Raw genomic sequence first — 16,982 nt, forward strand, 5'->3', positions numbered from 1 at the left:
TACCCCCAGAGCCCAGCTGTGGGCCAAACTGAGCTGTGGGACCCCCTGAACCTAGACACTCGCACCCTCTATCCCCCCAGAGCCCAGCCGCCCCTCCCCCCAACCCAGACACTCACACCCTCAACTCCTCAGTGTCCAGCCGCCACCCCCCACACCAGTCCAGACACCCACACCTCCTATCCCCTGCCCCAGAGATCAAAAGGGAGAACAGCCTGATACTGCGTCCTGGGCTTCTGTGGAGTTTCCTGCATGCTGCCTCCTTCCTTCAGGGCATGCTGGGAACTGCAGCTGCCTGGAGCCTTCCAGCTCCCTTCCCCTCCCCCAGGCAGTGTCTTCTACTGTATTTGTGAGGGGGACTCTGCATGGTCCAGCAGCCCCTATTGGTGGCCAGCAGCTCTCCAGTTCATTTCTGTGGGGGAAAAGGAAATTCTGCGCAGAACATTAATTTCCGTGCAAATTCTGTATTGCACAGTGGCCCAGAATTCCCGCAGGAGTAGTAGTACTTCCACCACTCAGCAGTGAACCCCCAAGCTAATAAACCAGTGCTGCAGGCAAGGTGCTAATGAATTCCATTAGTCCTCTGTCAGCAAAAGTTTGATAACTGTCCTCATAAGGAGGGCAATTATAGGAGAAAACTAGTTAACTGTCAAAGACTCCACCAACGGTCCAAAAATGTAAAAAGGGGAGAAAAATGAAAATAGCAATGAAGGAATGCAGTAAAAGAAGGGAAGTAGAGAGAGAGAGAAAGAGAGAGAGAGACACCCACTTTCTCTGATCTGCTGGTTGATTAGTGCCTGGTCATATTCTAGTTCATGCTCTGCTTTGATCTGTCCTGCCAGGATCTGCTGCTTTAAATCCTCAACGTAGAGCTGCTGCTGTTGAATGTGTTCCCTGTGGAAAGCTTCCTGATCTCTCAGCTTCTGCTTGTATTCTTCATGCACAGAATCTATCTCTCTGCTGTTAGAAATGTTAACAATGATTTTAAACCAAGAAACACAAACATTTTTTGTTAAGACATTTCTTTATGTTAGACAGACCCTTAAATCAGACAAAATTCAAGCTATTGTGTGTACAATCAAACACATTTAAGGGGCAGAAAATTCTGCCAAGATCATATGGTGCTAAGGTAGCTGCATATGTGATGTCATACATAGTATGTCACAATCCCATATAAATCAGTAAAAGCTACCACACATGAGGTTTCTCATGGTAAAACAGAAAATTCCATCATTAGAAAGTTAATAGCAAAGGTAACTTGTTAATATTGTCACTGATCATTTTTGTTTAAGGTCATCCTATAAGGAGATCCTTTTCTTTTAAATATGTAAAAATACCTTGCAAGCTGTGCCTTTCATCTGAAGATTTCAAAGTACTTTGCAAAAGTGGCAAGTCATTATTATTCTTTTGTTACAGGCCAAAAAAACCTGAAGCCTAGGGAGGTTAAGCGAGTAACCCAAGGTTACACAGTCAGTCGCTAATACAGTCAACATAAGAGCCCAGATCTTGTCACCAAATTCTCTGCTCTAACCACTAGATAAGGCTGCTTCTTCTATATTTTAAGTGCAGTTATCGTCAGAAAGGTGACTGTGTTAAAAAAAACAAACAAACCACTTTAACAGTTCTTCTCCGAGTGAATTCCAAGATATGTACACATGTATTTCAATGACAAAATAATTTTTTACTACCTTCTCTTACATTAGTAGTGTTAAGCCACTCATAGTTATGAAAAGAGGAAACTGAATTCCATTCCGGTTTGTGCATCAACACCACAATTAATAATTGAGGTTCAACTGTAGAATATTTACAGGAATGATGCATGAACCACATTCGGATTTTTGCTTTTGAAAACCATTTTTTACTTGTAAACTTAGCAAATTAAATGTGTAAAACATTGAAAAAGAATAAACATAGAAAATGCCATTTTTACAGATTCATTTTAGGAAAGAATAAAACTTTTATTTACAAAATTATAGCTAATTTAGCCATTTTAGACTCGATTCTGACCAACAGGGATGAATTGGCAGTGAATAGGAAGGTGGAAAGCAATTTGGGTGAAAGTGATCATGAAATAGATAGATAGATAGGAAAGAAGGAGCAAGAGTGGCAGAATAAGGACAATGGTGTTCAAAAAAGCAGACTTTAAACAAACTCAGAGAACTGGTAGGTAAGGTCCCCTGGGAAGAAAATCTATGGGAAAAAGGTGTTCAGGAGAGCTGGCAGTTTCTAAAGGGGACAATATTAAAGGCACAACTGAAAACTATTCTGATGCGAAGGATGATAGGAAAAATAATAAGAGGCCAATATGGCTCCATCTGGAGCTCTTTAATGACCTGAAAACCAAAAAGGAATCCTACAAAAAGTGGAAACCTGGGCAAAGTGCTAAGGAGGATTACAAAAGAACAGCACAAGCATGTAGGGACATAAATCAGAAAAACTAAGGCACAAAATGAGTTACACGTAACAAGGGACATGAAACGGACTAAGATGGAATTGTTTAAATACATTATGAACAAGAGAAATATGAAGAAAAGTGTAGGTCCTCTACTTAATGTGGAAGGAGAGCTAATAACTGATGACATCAAGAAGGTTGAGGTGTTTAATGCCTATTTTGCTTCAGCCTTTACTAAAAAGGTTAATGGTGATCAGATATAATACAATTAATATTAGCAACAAGGGGGAAGGAACACAAGTCAAAAGAGGGAAAGAACAGGTTAAAGAATATTTAGATAAGTTAGATGTATTCAAGTCTGCAGGGCCTCATGAAATACATCCTAGAGCACTTAAGGAACCAATTGAAGCAATCTTGGAACTGTTAGCAATTATCATTGAGGATGCAGGGAGGATATGAGGTCTGAGAACTGGAGAAACACAAACACAGTATCTATTTTCAAATAGGGGTACAAAGGAGAAGCTGGGAATTATAGACCAGTCAGCCTAATTTTGATACCTGGAAAGATACGGGAACAAATTATTTAACAGTCAATTTGTAAGCACCTAGAGGACAACAGGATTATAAGGAATAGCCAACAGATATTTGTAAAGAACAAATCATGACGAACCACCCCTAATTTCCTTCTTTGACAGGTTTACGGGCCTAGTGGATTGGCGTAGGAAAACAGTAGATGATGTATATCTTGATTTTAGTAAGACTTTTGAGACAGTCCCATGTGACATTCTTAAAAGCAAACTAGGGAAATGTGATGTAGATGAAATTACTATAAAGTGTGTGCAAAACTGATTGAAAGATCATACTCAGAGTAATTATCAATTGCTCACGGTCAAACTAGGAGGGTGTATCTAGGGGGGCTCTCTAGGGGTCAGGCCTGCATCTGGTACTATTCAGTATTTTCACTAATGACTCGGATAATGGAGTGGAGAGTATGCTTATAAAATTTGCAGATTACACCGAACTGGAAGGTGTTAGCACTTTGGAGGACACAATTAGAATTCAAAATTATCTTGACAAATTGGAGATTTGGTCTGAAATCAACAAGATGAAATTCAATAAAGACAAGTGAAAAGTGCTACACTTAGAAAGGAAAAATCAAACGCACAGCTACAAATGAGGAATAATTGGTTAATTGGTAGTAAAGCTAAAAAGGATCTGGAGGTTATAGTGTATCACAAATTGAAAATGAATCAACAATGTGATGTAGTTGTGAAACAGGTTAATATCATTCTGGAGTGTATCAACGGGAGTCTTGTATGTAAGACAGGAGGTAACTGTCCCGCTCTATTCAGCACAGATGAGGCCTCAGCTAGAGTGCTGTGTCCAATTCTGGGCACCACACTTCAGGAAAAATTTGAACAAATAAGAGACAGTCCAAAGGAGAGCAACAAAAATGATCAATGGTTTAGAAAACCTGACCTATGACAAAAGGTTAAAAAAACTGGGCATGTTTAGTTTTGAGAAAAAATGATGTGGGAGGGAAGAACTGATAACATGTCTTCAAACATATTAAGGACTGTTATAAAAAGAACTGTGTTCAATTGTTCTCCATGCCCACTGAATATAGGACAAGCATCAAAGGAGATTTAGGTTAGATATCAGGAAAAACTTTCTGACTATGAAGGGTGGTTATGCCCTGGGACAGGCTTCCAAGGGAGGTTGTAGAATTCCCATCACAGAAGGTTTGTACAAACAGGTTGGACAAACAGCTGCCAGGGATTGTCTCGGTTTACTTGGTCCTGCCTCAGCACAGGGGACTGAATTTGATGACTTCTCAAGGTCCCTGCCAACCTATGTTTCTGATTCTAGACTGACATTTTTGCTCTTTTTAAAGGAAACTGTAAAGCTTTAAAGAGCCTTTGATGCCCCCCAATGAAAACATTTTAAAAGTTTTACGTAGCAATAGTTCTGCTATACCAGCAGCACTAGCATATCCACTCACATGAGAGTTTGTTTTTGCTGAATTGGCATGAAGCTAGTGATCCTCCCCAATGTTAACCTCCCCAATGTTAAAATTTGGAGTTTGCACATTCAGCAGGACAATACTAGCCAAACCTACTTACGCCATTGAAAGCTCCGTACTAGGAATACGTCCCTGAAAGACACAGTACACAGAAGTATACCCATACCCCACTGCATTCAAAAATGCTTTGCAACACTTAGAAAACACCATGATTACAATTATTATCATACTGTTATAATCCTATGTTTTCATTATGTGGACAAAGAGCTATGGCTCTTTACCTCTCTAAGGTTATTGATTCTGTAACAGAGGAAGGGAATATTGTCCTATTATTGCTAAAAGAGCAAGACGCACATGCTAGTTACAATTCTGATGTTATATCGGTGTCTCTGCCTTCTCTCTCTGTTTTTAGTAGTATGAGATAAAAATCAGACATAGCAATGAAGAAAGGCCTGAGTACCCATGCACAGGCTAGGACTGACCACCAACCAGCCTTAATACATTTACAGCTTGACAACGGTTTCTCTGAGGAGGAGGAGAGAGATAATGAAAATTCACAGGCTGCTGCTTACATAATACAGGTATGGCAGAACATGGAGTGTTTTTCCACTGGCCATGAGGCTAGTGACCTTGCGAATAATGTGATTTGCTTGGATTTGGGATTCAGATCTGTCACTCCGCATTCAGTGATAAAAACAATTATATGAATCCAAAATGTTTCCCATTTAGTTTCTGAACGTTTTACAGTCACCCCAAATTATCCTTGCTGGTTTGTGAAAATGATAAAGTGAAGTTATAAATGAAGTGACAATAGCCAAACAAGAAAATAAAATGCTAACATATCTGGTAGCTGAATTTTCCAAACAGACAATTTAAAGTCCAATTAATATGTTCAAAATACATTTGAATTATTAACTAAAAATGAAGGTCATCTTATGTTACAAAAACAAATTAGCATATTCCAAGGTAAGTACAGGTGGTTGTTTCATTGGTCCACTGAAACACACCCTGAACCGGACACACCAGTAAGATTTCATCTTGTTTCATATATTCCAAATCTATGTATTTCAAGCAGGGATCAGTTCCCTCTATTGCTTGCACCCCTTCTCTCCCAAATCCACATGCACACATAAACAGTTCATGTAGCACTATAAGAAAATAAAATAATTTAACATCAGGACAGGCATAGGGTAAGCAGTTTAAATTCTGCAGAGCTGAGCATCTATCTCCAAAACAGAAACCCAGATAGACAAGACCACCATTTAGTGGTGCACAGCATGTCAAAAAGCAAGCTCATAATAAAGGACAGCGGTTTCCCGCTGTAGAATTGTACACACACCCCAGATTTACCAAATACAATAGAAATATTAACAGTTCATCCTCCTCTAAGTAAACATTTAAAACTATTAAGTAGGCAGCCAAAAAAAAAAAAAAAATACCAACCTTAACCTAATGGTAATCAATTACTGAGAAAATCTTCATATTGTAACAAAGCTGGATTGTTTTTCCATCTCATCTTTCTATCCACAAAGTTTGCATTAGGCATGCTAAATGAACCTGCTGTAGATCCACATTTTCTCCAGCCTGTTTTGCTGTCAGCTTTCTGGAGTCCTATTGTGTAATTCCCCTCCCCTCTTCCCGAAACACTTCCAAGGCTGATGCAGAGGCTGGCAGCTTCTACAGCATAATGCAGTTTTCAGTAACTATGGCAGCGACAGCCCTGTAATGAAGCAGAGTGCTTCTTGCAATGTAACATTAAGGCTCAAAACAAGAAACTCAAGCAAAGAAGTATTACAAAAGAAAAAGAAAAAAAAATACTGTCCCTTAACACCAGTTTTACTGATTTAAAGACAGAAAAACCATCACTCAAATCAGACAGTTTTCCCCCTTCTTACTGCCGATCCAGATTCCAGTTAAATTTTTCTTTATTATATAAACCAAAAAAAATCAGAGCAGATTTTTTTTCCCCACTGTATATTTGCAAAGCAAGACAGGCTGGCAATAAAAGCAATTACAAGTCCGGGTTTCTAGCCCATCCACTGATTTGCATTTTTCTCTACTATATCCCCTCACCAGCACATTTGTCCAATCAGAAGGCTCCTTTCCCACACCACACCATAGCCTCAGAGTAACACACAGCAAGTAGAGGATTACAGCAACTGCACAGGACCACCCTAGGAAACTAGCTATACATATCTGCTCACATCACAGAATTGAAAGCTTATGAGCTCTTACGGGAAAAGTGATAAAATGGCTCTGAACATTTTGTGTTATCTCCTTCCCCAATCTCTTGACACTCTGCAGGTTACACAATTATATGCAGAAAGAAAATGAATTAAAAACGGTAGAAGAGCCATATGTGATCTTTGAAAACAAGCACATGAAGGGAAATCCCTAAAGGCTGGAGAAGGGAAATCATCATCCTGCAAGACAGGCATTTAGTTCTTTGACAAGCTGGTGTGCTTAAAGAAAAAAAATGTCTGCTGACTAGTGTGATTGTTCAATTGTCTTATGTTCTCCTCTTAAGAGTATGACCAACTCCTTCTACTGCCTAAATACGCAGACACAACACCACCAGCCAGAAGTGACCTACCAACGACACATCTGAGCATCTCTGTAAGACAGTCCTACCCCTCTGGCCAGCAACGAGACACGCACACTGCCTCTGGAGAATAAATTTACAGTCCTTTCCCTAGTCCAGAATAAGACTCCTGTAAGTCAAGACACAACATATGCTCCATAGAGGACAATGGTGTCTCTGCAAAATTCCAGCTCAGTTGGAATTACACTCTATCTCAGCTTCCCCCTGTGATTTCAACTGAATATAGCATTCTTCAGTTCGTGTGCTGAAGTGCTATATAATGCCGCTGTGCACTGTTATTCAGCTGCTGTATCCCACCCCAGATGTGACAGTATTTCACAGGTGGGTGAAGTGATCCATTACGTACTTCAGAAATATAAAGCTCTGAGATCTCCAAATGAGAGCCATTATTAGAATTTCATATTATTATTATTATTACTATTATGAGAATATTAACAGGAAATTCTCCTTGTTCACCATATTGCAATGGATTAAGTATGTTAACATGAATTACAGTGTCTTCCAATATTTATAAATAAACCATTTGAGTTTTTTATTCTTTTAAACTGGATGAAAAAACACCACCGTTGTAATTTAAAAAAGGAGGTGGGGGGCAGAGGAGGGGAAGGAAGAGAAAGAAGGAAGCTTGGATGTGTTATATAAAAGTGGATTATTTCTCCAAGAAATTAAAATGCATCTTCAGCTTATATTTCTGGGATGCTGCTTCTTTCGTTTTCTAGTTTTTTGTATTTTTTTGTTAAATGGGCCTGATTTTGATCTTAAAACACTTGGGCTTCTTAAACAATTTATTCTATAATGCCATCCCTCATCATTAAAACAGAGCACAATTTATCAAGGAAATTTGGGATATATGGTGATTATTTGAATATCTGAGACCCCTAATGATGAAGCATAGGTTTTGTTTTAAATCCATTAATTCTGATATGCAGTATTTATGTAATGCATTATTCTGAAGCTAGTTTTTATTGGGATTTTAAAAACAGACTGACTTGTTTTCCGATGGGCCCTTTCTTAGTAAAAAGTAACATTCTTTCTTTCTTTCTCTTTGAGTGAAATCCTGGCCCTACTGAAGTCAATAGTAAAACTCTCTGTGACTTCTGTGGCACTAGGATTTAACTTTTGTACCTATTGTATTGGTAGTTCAACCAGTATTCACCTAGTATGAGTAGATATTGTACTGGACCCTATACAGTTTGGAGATCCCTAGAACCACCAGACATAGGGCCCAATTCTACAAACATTAATCATATGATTAGTCCTCACACATGCAAGTAGTCCCATACAAGTCACTGGAACTACCTTTCGTGAGATTAGGAATACTTACAAGAATAAAGTTTGTTAAATTGGGCCTGGTACATAAAGGACAAACACATCTGGCATTACATTTTAATTACCTGCTTTTGTCAGACTGAGTTAGAGCCTTAATATTATTTCACTGTGAATGTTTGTAGTTATTCTGTTCTTATCAAGGGAACAAAGAGTACAGGCTTGACCTGGTTACATATAAAAGTCTACAATGAATTTATGAGAATTTATGTCAATTACCAAATTGACACTCATAAAAATATTACAATTAAAAGTGAAAATGGCATGATGTTCTTTATGTTTATTCCAAATGGGTGAAATTCAGCCCTGGGTAGAGAGCCAGCTTACACATCACTTAGAGTTCTGCTTGAGTCATGTTTAAGCCCTACTTGGAAGGTGCAAGGGTGCTGACCCTTTGCATAGATGTGAATTTCACCCATCCGTTTTTGACACTATTCAGTCCTATGTCAGCTGGAATAATGTTGGGAGTTAGTCAACAATTACTCCACAGCTCCTTCCAACTGCAGCATTTGACTTATAGCACTCTATCCCCTCAAAACTAGCATTATCACACTTACAGTTTAACTGAAAAAAGAACCCTGAGATGAGATGAAGAAGCTTTGCAGGGTCATTTGCAATCCATTTGTTAAATTGCACTTACAACACTAAAAAAAACTCACAACAATTGGTCAGCGCAGCTTTGAGGTTGGATCCATTAGAATGTTAGGTTTGTCTCACTTGGGACTTGAGTTTAATAGCTTGGCAAGCCACTAAAGCAAAAAAGCATCAAATGTGAAATAAGAATAGCATCATGGCAGCAAGCAATAGGGTCTCATCTGTACTTCGATTGCAAATTGCCGTTCTTACACCTCAGTGTGATGAAATCAAAATAAAAACCCAATGCACTTGGATTATCGTGGTCCAAACTGCCTCCTCCCACAGCAGCCAATGGGGAAAGGCAGGGCTAGAAAGGCCAGAAAATCAACATGGTTTTGACATGATCCTAATAATTCTAACTTGTGATAGTCATAGCTAAGAAAGCCTAGAAAATTAAGCAATTAAAAAATGTTATTGCTCTGAAAAATATGGTGTAATTCCCACATCTGAACAGGCTGAGGCAAGAATGGAGATGAAGACCTAATGATTACAGAGGAAGGAGCTGACTGCATCTTTGCACCAGTATCAATTTCCCCGAGCCTCACCTAACTGTAATTCTCAAAGTTTGCATGAGAATTGATACTCATTTGCAAAGATTGGAGACCTTTGCACGAAATCTCACGATGCAAGGTACTAACTTCAAGCTATTCTCTTACCTCATTTCAGCTGAATGTTTGCAATCCTCATGGCCTATATGCTTTTGACTGTGGGAAAATGAAGAAATATATTAGTCAGTACTGTATTTCAGATAAACTTCTACTAGGTGACATTGATCTGCTCTGTAGAGAGGGCCTCTGCAACATCTACAGACCACTTCAGACCCATTTTAGCCCTATATTATAGACCTTTGTGCTGACCCTCTTGGGGGAAACATTTCAATCACATGAGCAAATCCACTTATCTGGAATAAGAGACACACTTATCACTTAGTGCATGGGAAGAAAAAGAAAAACAATTTAGTTTAACTTTGTGGAAAGACTGCAGAAAAGAAACAAAAAAAGACTGCTGGATTTCTTCAGGTAAAACACAGCTAAGAAAAACTACTCGCACATTATATCAGTAACAGTCATTAATAAAAATTCAAAGAAGCAGGACACCAAAAAGTTTCATTTTCAGAGTAACGGTTTAAGATAATCATGGCAAAATGGAAAGCAACATTATACACTATAACATAGCATATTCCCATCCTAAAGGAATGTGCTATCTATACATAATCTGTAAATCAATCAGAAATAGCCCTCAATCCTGTCTAGTTTATGAGGGCAACTCAAACACTCACTAAAAAAACAAAACAAAACAGTGATATACAATCCTAGATGCCTTGAGATGTGTGCAAATATCTGATGCCCATCATTGAGAGCCTACAACGAAGTTTCTACCTCTTTTATATTCAAAACTGTGTAGTGAGTCTCTTGGCATCATGTAGATCATTAGCAAACGTCTTATAAGTAATTTTTTCCATTCTGGGGGGGGAAGGGAGGTTAAAGTGACATGACCTGGTACATTGTACAAAACAAATAAATACCAAATATTGTTTTGTAAAAAAAGGTATCTCTGTATTAAAATTAACATAAATTAGCTTAGGAGGATCCTGAGAGAAGAAGAGCACACAGTACACACTTGGAGCCAGTAACACAGAAAGAATGCACAAATACTGTATAAGGATGAATGTTTCATGTTCATAAATATAAAAAGGCAAAACATTCCAAGAGAGTTTAAAGATGCTGAATTTTGCTATTCCACTAGAATAACTCTAGCAAAGAAATGGGTTGATGCTTGAGGAGAACTATGGAAGCAGTTATTGTTCTTTCCCCCACAATTAAATACAAATCACCACGTGGTTGTCACTGAAGCATGACAGCTGTCCAAGAAAAAGAAAATGGTTATATTCAGTTTTATAAATACACCAAATTGCATCCTCTTTATAACTTAAATTACACACCAAAACTAGCTTAAAGGAACATTAAGGTTGCAAAGTTAGGAAATGCCAGAATTAAGGTTGCCTGTGCAGCAGTAATTCAGCCCCCTTGTTTGTGAAATTAAAGACCATAATGCATTACAATCACATATTATATTTTCCACAGCTTTATTCAGTGCACACGATAGACATGCTCTGGGGATGAATCAAGGTTGTGTAGTAAAGGAGGTTGTGGTCTGTAGAACCCCTTTGTTGCACAAGTTGGAAGGCATGTGAGGAAGAGAAAGGATGGTTTCATTATTAAGGAAGTTGAATGCCCTGAGAATTGGATTCAATCCCTGCCTGTGCCACGGCGTTCCTATGTGATGCTGAACAAATCACTTAAACCAAACTCTTCCCTGGTTATCACTAATTGCGTGTTCCTAATTTTCTGGGTGCCTGAGTTGAGACCCTGCGGGGGTCTGATTCGCAGAAGTGCTGAGAACTCACAGCAGCAACTGAAGTCAATGGGAGCTGTGATTTGAACATGTAATGTGCTAATCTATGCTAAGTATTCTGAAAAATCTGATCCTAGTCATCTCAAATTGGGCACCCAAAATCAGTGGGATCTTTTGACCTTAATCTCTTTGGGCTAGACCCACAAAGGAATTTAGGAGCTACTAAGATTTCTGCTCAGTTGCTACCTCTCCCTGGAGGTGCCTAAAATTCCCTAGAAGACTAAACTTCTGGTGAAAATATGCCTACATTTCTGGCTTTGGGCATGTGCAAAATCACTGAAGTCCTAACACTGCCAATCAGTTCAGCATCCTAGATCATGCCTAAACCCCTCAGGATTTTAGGACCTTGCCCACTTATCTCACCTGCAGGGCCCAATCCAGTAGCTGTTCTCAGAGCATGCATATCAGATTGGGCCTCATATAAAAGACTGCTGGGGGTGACCATACAGAGCATTTTTGGGGGACTGGCAGCGTGTGTGTCCCAGGATACCCAATAGCCCATGCTTAGGGCACTCACCTGGAATGTAGGAGACCTGTTTTTAAATCCTTACTCTGCCTGATTTGAAGTAAGGATTTTAACTTGGATCTTTTATAGCCCAAGTTAGTGCCCTGACCACCAGGGCATAGAATAATCAGGGGTGGTTCTCTCAATCTCTCCTGTTGGAGCTGTTCCACTCATCATTATAATTTAAATCTAAATAAGGAAATAAAATATGATGGGACCTAAGCATTCCACTTCTCTTTGAAATGAACCCGGGTTCCAGGGAACTTACATTCCGGTGAATACTTCTTTTAAACTTACCTTTCTTTTTCAAGTGGAGAAAAGATATAGGGAGGGGAAGGAGTGAAATCTCCATCCAAGTCCAGCCATTCCAAAGATCTGCTGCTCAATATGGGGGAGGCTTCACTAATCTATTAAAAAACAAGGTGGGAGCAGGAGGAAGGAATATTAAAACAACCTAGTAGGTTTCAACTTATTATTGCTGCTGTTAATATGTGCTGCAGAATAGAGGTATAGTCCTTGTCCCAACAACCTTACAGATGTCTAAGTCTGTTTGGAAATCTGAATAAACTATCTCCCGAATAATATCCTGCAGCAGTGAGTTCCCTTTTTATACACCATATAAAAAGTATTTCCTTTTATCAATTTTTAATTTCAATCTCTAACTCTGATGCATGTAACAACATCTGCATGGATAATAACACTGGGACACTCAATATATTAATTCTATAATTTCACCAGCTAAAATTGCTTTTAGTGTATTTAATGCTGAACAGTGAGCTAATAACATAAAGAGGATAACTCAGAATATTATTGATCGTGGAAAGTTTTTAAATTGTCTTTCCACTTTAATGCCTTAAGTTATATTGTTTCAACCCCAGCAAAGTCATGACTGGAAAACAAGGACATGTTAAATGATTTAAGAGGATCTGCATTTTCTTTTGCTAAGCAACTCTGGAAATGGCACTGGTGTCCAGCCACAATGGTTTAGTGTTACTACAGACCACTAGAAGGAGGAAATGAGGCAAGTAAATAAGTAGATATGAAGAAACATTATACATTTCATGTTTGCTTTTAAAATGAAATAACAAAGTTAGTCACCAATGAAGGAATTTAGGGAAGAAAAATATAAAGTCTCAAAACTTACCAATCTTCTTTGTCTTAAAATGGCAGCCTCTGCTGGGTGGTTGAACCTAAATTTATGAGCCTTGCCCAGGACAACAAGACCTCCTGTTTTTTTAAAAAAAAGAAAAAAGAAAAAAAAAAGGAAACTATGGAGATAAAATTTATCAAACATCTGGAATTTGATGTGTATCCATGGTACATACTATTTAAACTGCTCCTAGTAACACTTTGCTGACTGTTACTGCCAGCATCACTGTGCTTTTTAAAAAATCTTAAACCCTGGAGGTCAGGGGCAAATCTACTACTGGAAATTTCTTTTTATTCTGACTCCTCTACCTCAATGACACAAGGAGCACATAAGAGAAAATTTTCAAGTCCCAGTGCTCAGTAATTAAGATACTCAAAAATCTTTAAAGTGAAAATGCTACAAAAAGGGACAAAAAATGTAAAGTACCAATTATTAAGTAAAAGAAAAAAATTCAAAGAAGAATTTAGAAACGCCCCTACATAAAGCCATATTTTAATCCCACAGGATCATGATCTTGGAACTTTGAAGTAGAATTGAAAAAAGTGTTAATAATAAGATAGGTTTCAGAGTAGCAGCCGTGTTAGTCTGTATTCGCAAAAAGAAAAGGAGTACTTGTGGCACCTTAGAGACTAACCAATTTATTTGAGCATAAGCTTTCGTGAGCTACAGCTCACTTCATCGGATGCATAAAGTGAAAAGTACAGTGAGGAGATTTTATATACACACAGACCATAAAAAAATATACATTGTAAGGAGAGTGATCACTTAAGATGAGCTATTACCAGCCGGAGAGTGGGGTGGGGGGAGAGAAAACCTTTTGAAGTGATAATCAAGGTGGGCCATTTCCAGCACATTTCCAGGAGTTAACAAGAACGTCTGAGGAACAGTTGGGGGGCGGGGGGAGGGGAATAAACAAGGGGAAATAGTTTCACTTAGTATACTGACTCAACCACTCCCAGTCTTTATTCAAGCCTAAGTTAATTGTATCCAATTTGCAAATTAATTCCAATTCAGCAGTCTCTCGTTGGAGTTTGTTTTCGAAGTTTTTTTTGTTGAAGGATAGTCACTTTGAGATCAGAAATCAAGTGACCAGAGAGATTGAAGTGTTCTCCCACTGGTTTATGAATGTTATAATTCTTGACATCTGATTTGTGTCCATTTATTCTTTTACATAGAGACTGTCCAGTTTGCTCAATGTACATAGCAGAGGGGCATTGCTGGCACATGATGGCATATATCACATTGGTAGATGTACAGGTGAATGAGCCTCTGATAGCGTGGCTGATGTGAGTAGGCCCTATGATGGTGTCCCCTGAATAGATATGTGGGCATAGTTGGCAACGGGCTTTGTTGCAAGGATAGGTTCCTGGGTTAGTGGTTCTGTTGTGTGGTGTGTGGTTGCCGGTGAGTATTTGCTTCAGGTTGGGGGGCTGTCTGTAGGCAAGGACTGGCCTGTCTCCCAAGATTTGTGAGAGTGATGGGTCGTCCTTCAGGATAGGTTGTAGATCCTTGATAATGCGTTGGAGAGGTTTTAGTTGGGGGCTGAAGGTGACGGCTAGTGGCGTTCGGTATAAAGACTTGTCCAGTAAGCTGAATAAGACTGTCTGCTGGTGGTGTGAAAGAAGAAGCATCTCCTAACAGCAGGAGCTCTGGGCAGCCAAGAAAAGTGGTTTCCCAGTTTTCAGTGGTAGCCATGTTAGTCTGTATCAGCAAAAAAAAACCGAGGAGTCCTTGTGGCACCTTAGAGACTAACAAATTTATTTGGGCATAAGCTTCCGTGGGCTAGAACCCACTTAGAATATCAGGGTTGGAAGGGACCTCAGGAGGTCATCTAGTCCAACCCCCTGCTCAAAGCAGGACCAATCCTCAACTAAATCATCCCAGCCAGGGCTTTGTCAAGCCTGACCTTAAAAACCTCAAAAGGAAGGAGATTCTACCACCTCCCTAGGTAACGCATTCCAGTGCTTCACCACCCTCCTAGTGAAAAAGTTTTTCCTAATATCCAACCTAAATCTCCCCCACTGCAACTTGAGACCATTACTGCTTGTTCTGTCATCTGCTACCACTGAGAACAGTCTAGAGCCATCCTCTTTGGAACCCCCTTTCAGGTAGTTGAAAGCAGCTATCAAATCCCCCCTCATTCTTCTCTTCCGTAGACTAAACAATCCCAGTTCCCTCAGCTGCTCCTCATAAATCATGTGTTCCAATTCCCTAATCATTTTTGTTGCCCTCCGCTGGATGCTTTCCAATTTTTTCACATCCTTCTTGTAGTGTGGGGCCCAAAACTGGACACACTACTCCAGATGAGGCCTCACCAATGTCAAACAGAGGAGAACAATCACATCCCTTGATCTGCTGGCAATGCCCCTACTTATACAGCCCAAAATGCCATTGGCCTTCTTGGCAACATCCAAGGTTGGATTGACTCATATCCAGCTTCTCGTCCACTGTAACCCCTAGGTTCTTTTCTGCAGAAATGTCGCCTAGCCATTCGATCCCGAGTCTGTAGTGGTGCATGGGATTCTTCTGTCCTAAGTGAAGGACTCTGCACTTGTCCTTGTTGAACCTCATCAGATTTCTTTTGGCCCAATCGTCCAATTTGTCAAGGTCCCTCTGTATCCTATCCTTACCCTCCAGGGTATCTACCTCTCCTCCCGGTTTAGTGTCACCTGCAAACTTGCTGAGGGTGCAATCCACACCATCCTCCAGATCATTTATGAAGATATTGAACAAAACCGGCCCCAGGACCGACCCTTGGGGCACTCCACTTGATACCGGCTGCCAAATCGACATGGAGCCATTGATCACTACCTGTTGAGCCCAACTATCTAGCCAGCTTTCTATCCACCTTATAGTCCATTCATCCAGCCCATACTACTTTAACTTGCTGGCAAGAATACTTTGGGAGACTGTGTCAAAAGCTTTGCTAAAGTCAAGGAATAAACACGTCCACTGCTTTCCCCTCATCCACAGAGCCAGTTATCTCGTCATAGAAGGCAATTAGATTAGTCAGGCATGACTTGCCCTTGGTGAATCCATGCTGACTGTTCCTGATCACTTTTCTCTCCTCTAAGTGCTGCAGAATTGATTTCTTGAGGACCTGCTCCATGATTTTTCCAGGGACTGAGGTGAGGCTGACTGGCCCGTAGTTCCCCGGATCCTCCTCCTTCCCTTTTTTAAAGATGGGTACTACATTAGCCTTTTTCCAGTCGTTCGGGACCTCCCCCGATAGCCATGAGTTTTCAAAGATAATGGCCAATGACTCTGCTAAAGGAGCTGGCGGATGTGACTGCACTCTCGGATGCAGTGCATCCGGCCCCATGGACTTGTGCTCGTCCAGCTTTTCTAAATAGTTGCAAACCACTTCTTTCTCCACAGAGGGCTGGTCATCTCCTCCCCATGCTGTGCTGCCCAGTGCAGTAGTCTGGGAGCTGACCTTGTTCGTGAAGACAGACGCAAAAAAAGCATTGAGTACATTAGCTTTTTCCACATCCTCTGTCACTAGGTTGCCTCCCTCATTCAATAAGGGACCCACACTTTCCTTTACTTTCTTCTTGTTGCTAACATACCTGAAGAAACCCTTCCTGTTACTCTTAACATCTCTCGCTAGCTGCAACTCCAGGTGTGATTTGGCCTTCTTGATTTCACTCCTGCATGCCCGAGCAATATTTTTATACTCCTCCCTGGTCATTTGTCCAATCTTCCACTTCTTGTAAGCTTCTTTTTTGTGTTTAAGATCAGCAAGGATTTCACTGTTAAGCCAAGCTGGTCGCCTGCCATATTTACTATTCTTTCTACACATCAGGATGGCTTGTCCCTGTAACCTCAATAAGGATTCTTTAAAATACAGCCAGCTCTCCTGGACTCCTTTCCCCCTCATGTTATTCTCCCAGGGGATCCTGCCCATCAGTTCTCTGAGGGAGTCAAAGTCTGCTT

General features: G+C 40.0%; 1 protein-coding gene and 1 long non-coding RNA gene across 2 annotated transcripts in view; one reads left to right on the forward strand and one right to left on the reverse strand.

Annotated features, from left to right (window-relative positions):
- The window catches only part of STARD9 (StAR related lipid transfer domain containing 9), a 201,391-nt gene that overhangs the window by 41,037 nt on the left and 143,372 nt on the right, over window positions 1–16,982 (reverse strand). Inside the window, exons 19-22 of the mRNA XM_037900384.2 lie at window positions 13,041–13,123; window positions 12,194–12,303; window positions 9,633–9,680; window positions 767–957 (exon numbers count right to left, since the gene is read on the reverse strand). Of these exons, the coding sequence (XP_037756312.1) occupies window positions 767–957; window positions 9,633–9,680; window positions 12,194–12,303; window positions 13,041–13,123 (432 nt within the window). The remainder of the gene's footprint in view (window positions 1–766; window positions 958–9,632; window positions 9,681–12,193; window positions 12,304–13,040; window positions 13,124–16,982) is intronic.
- On the forward strand, window positions 4,442–7,559 carry LOC119566434. The gene is made up of 2 exons (XR_005225516.1): window positions 4,442–4,993; window positions 6,717–7,559. It is a non-coding gene; the product is annotated as an uncharacterized LOC119566434 (long non-coding RNA).

Source organism: Chelonia mydas, chromosome 6 (assembly GCF_015237465.2).
Source record: "Chelonia mydas isolate rCheMyd1 chromosome 6, rCheMyd1.pri.v2, whole genome shotgun sequence".
In the NCBI taxonomy this organism is placed as follows: Eukaryota; Metazoa; Chordata; order Testudines; family Cheloniidae; genus Chelonia; species Chelonia mydas.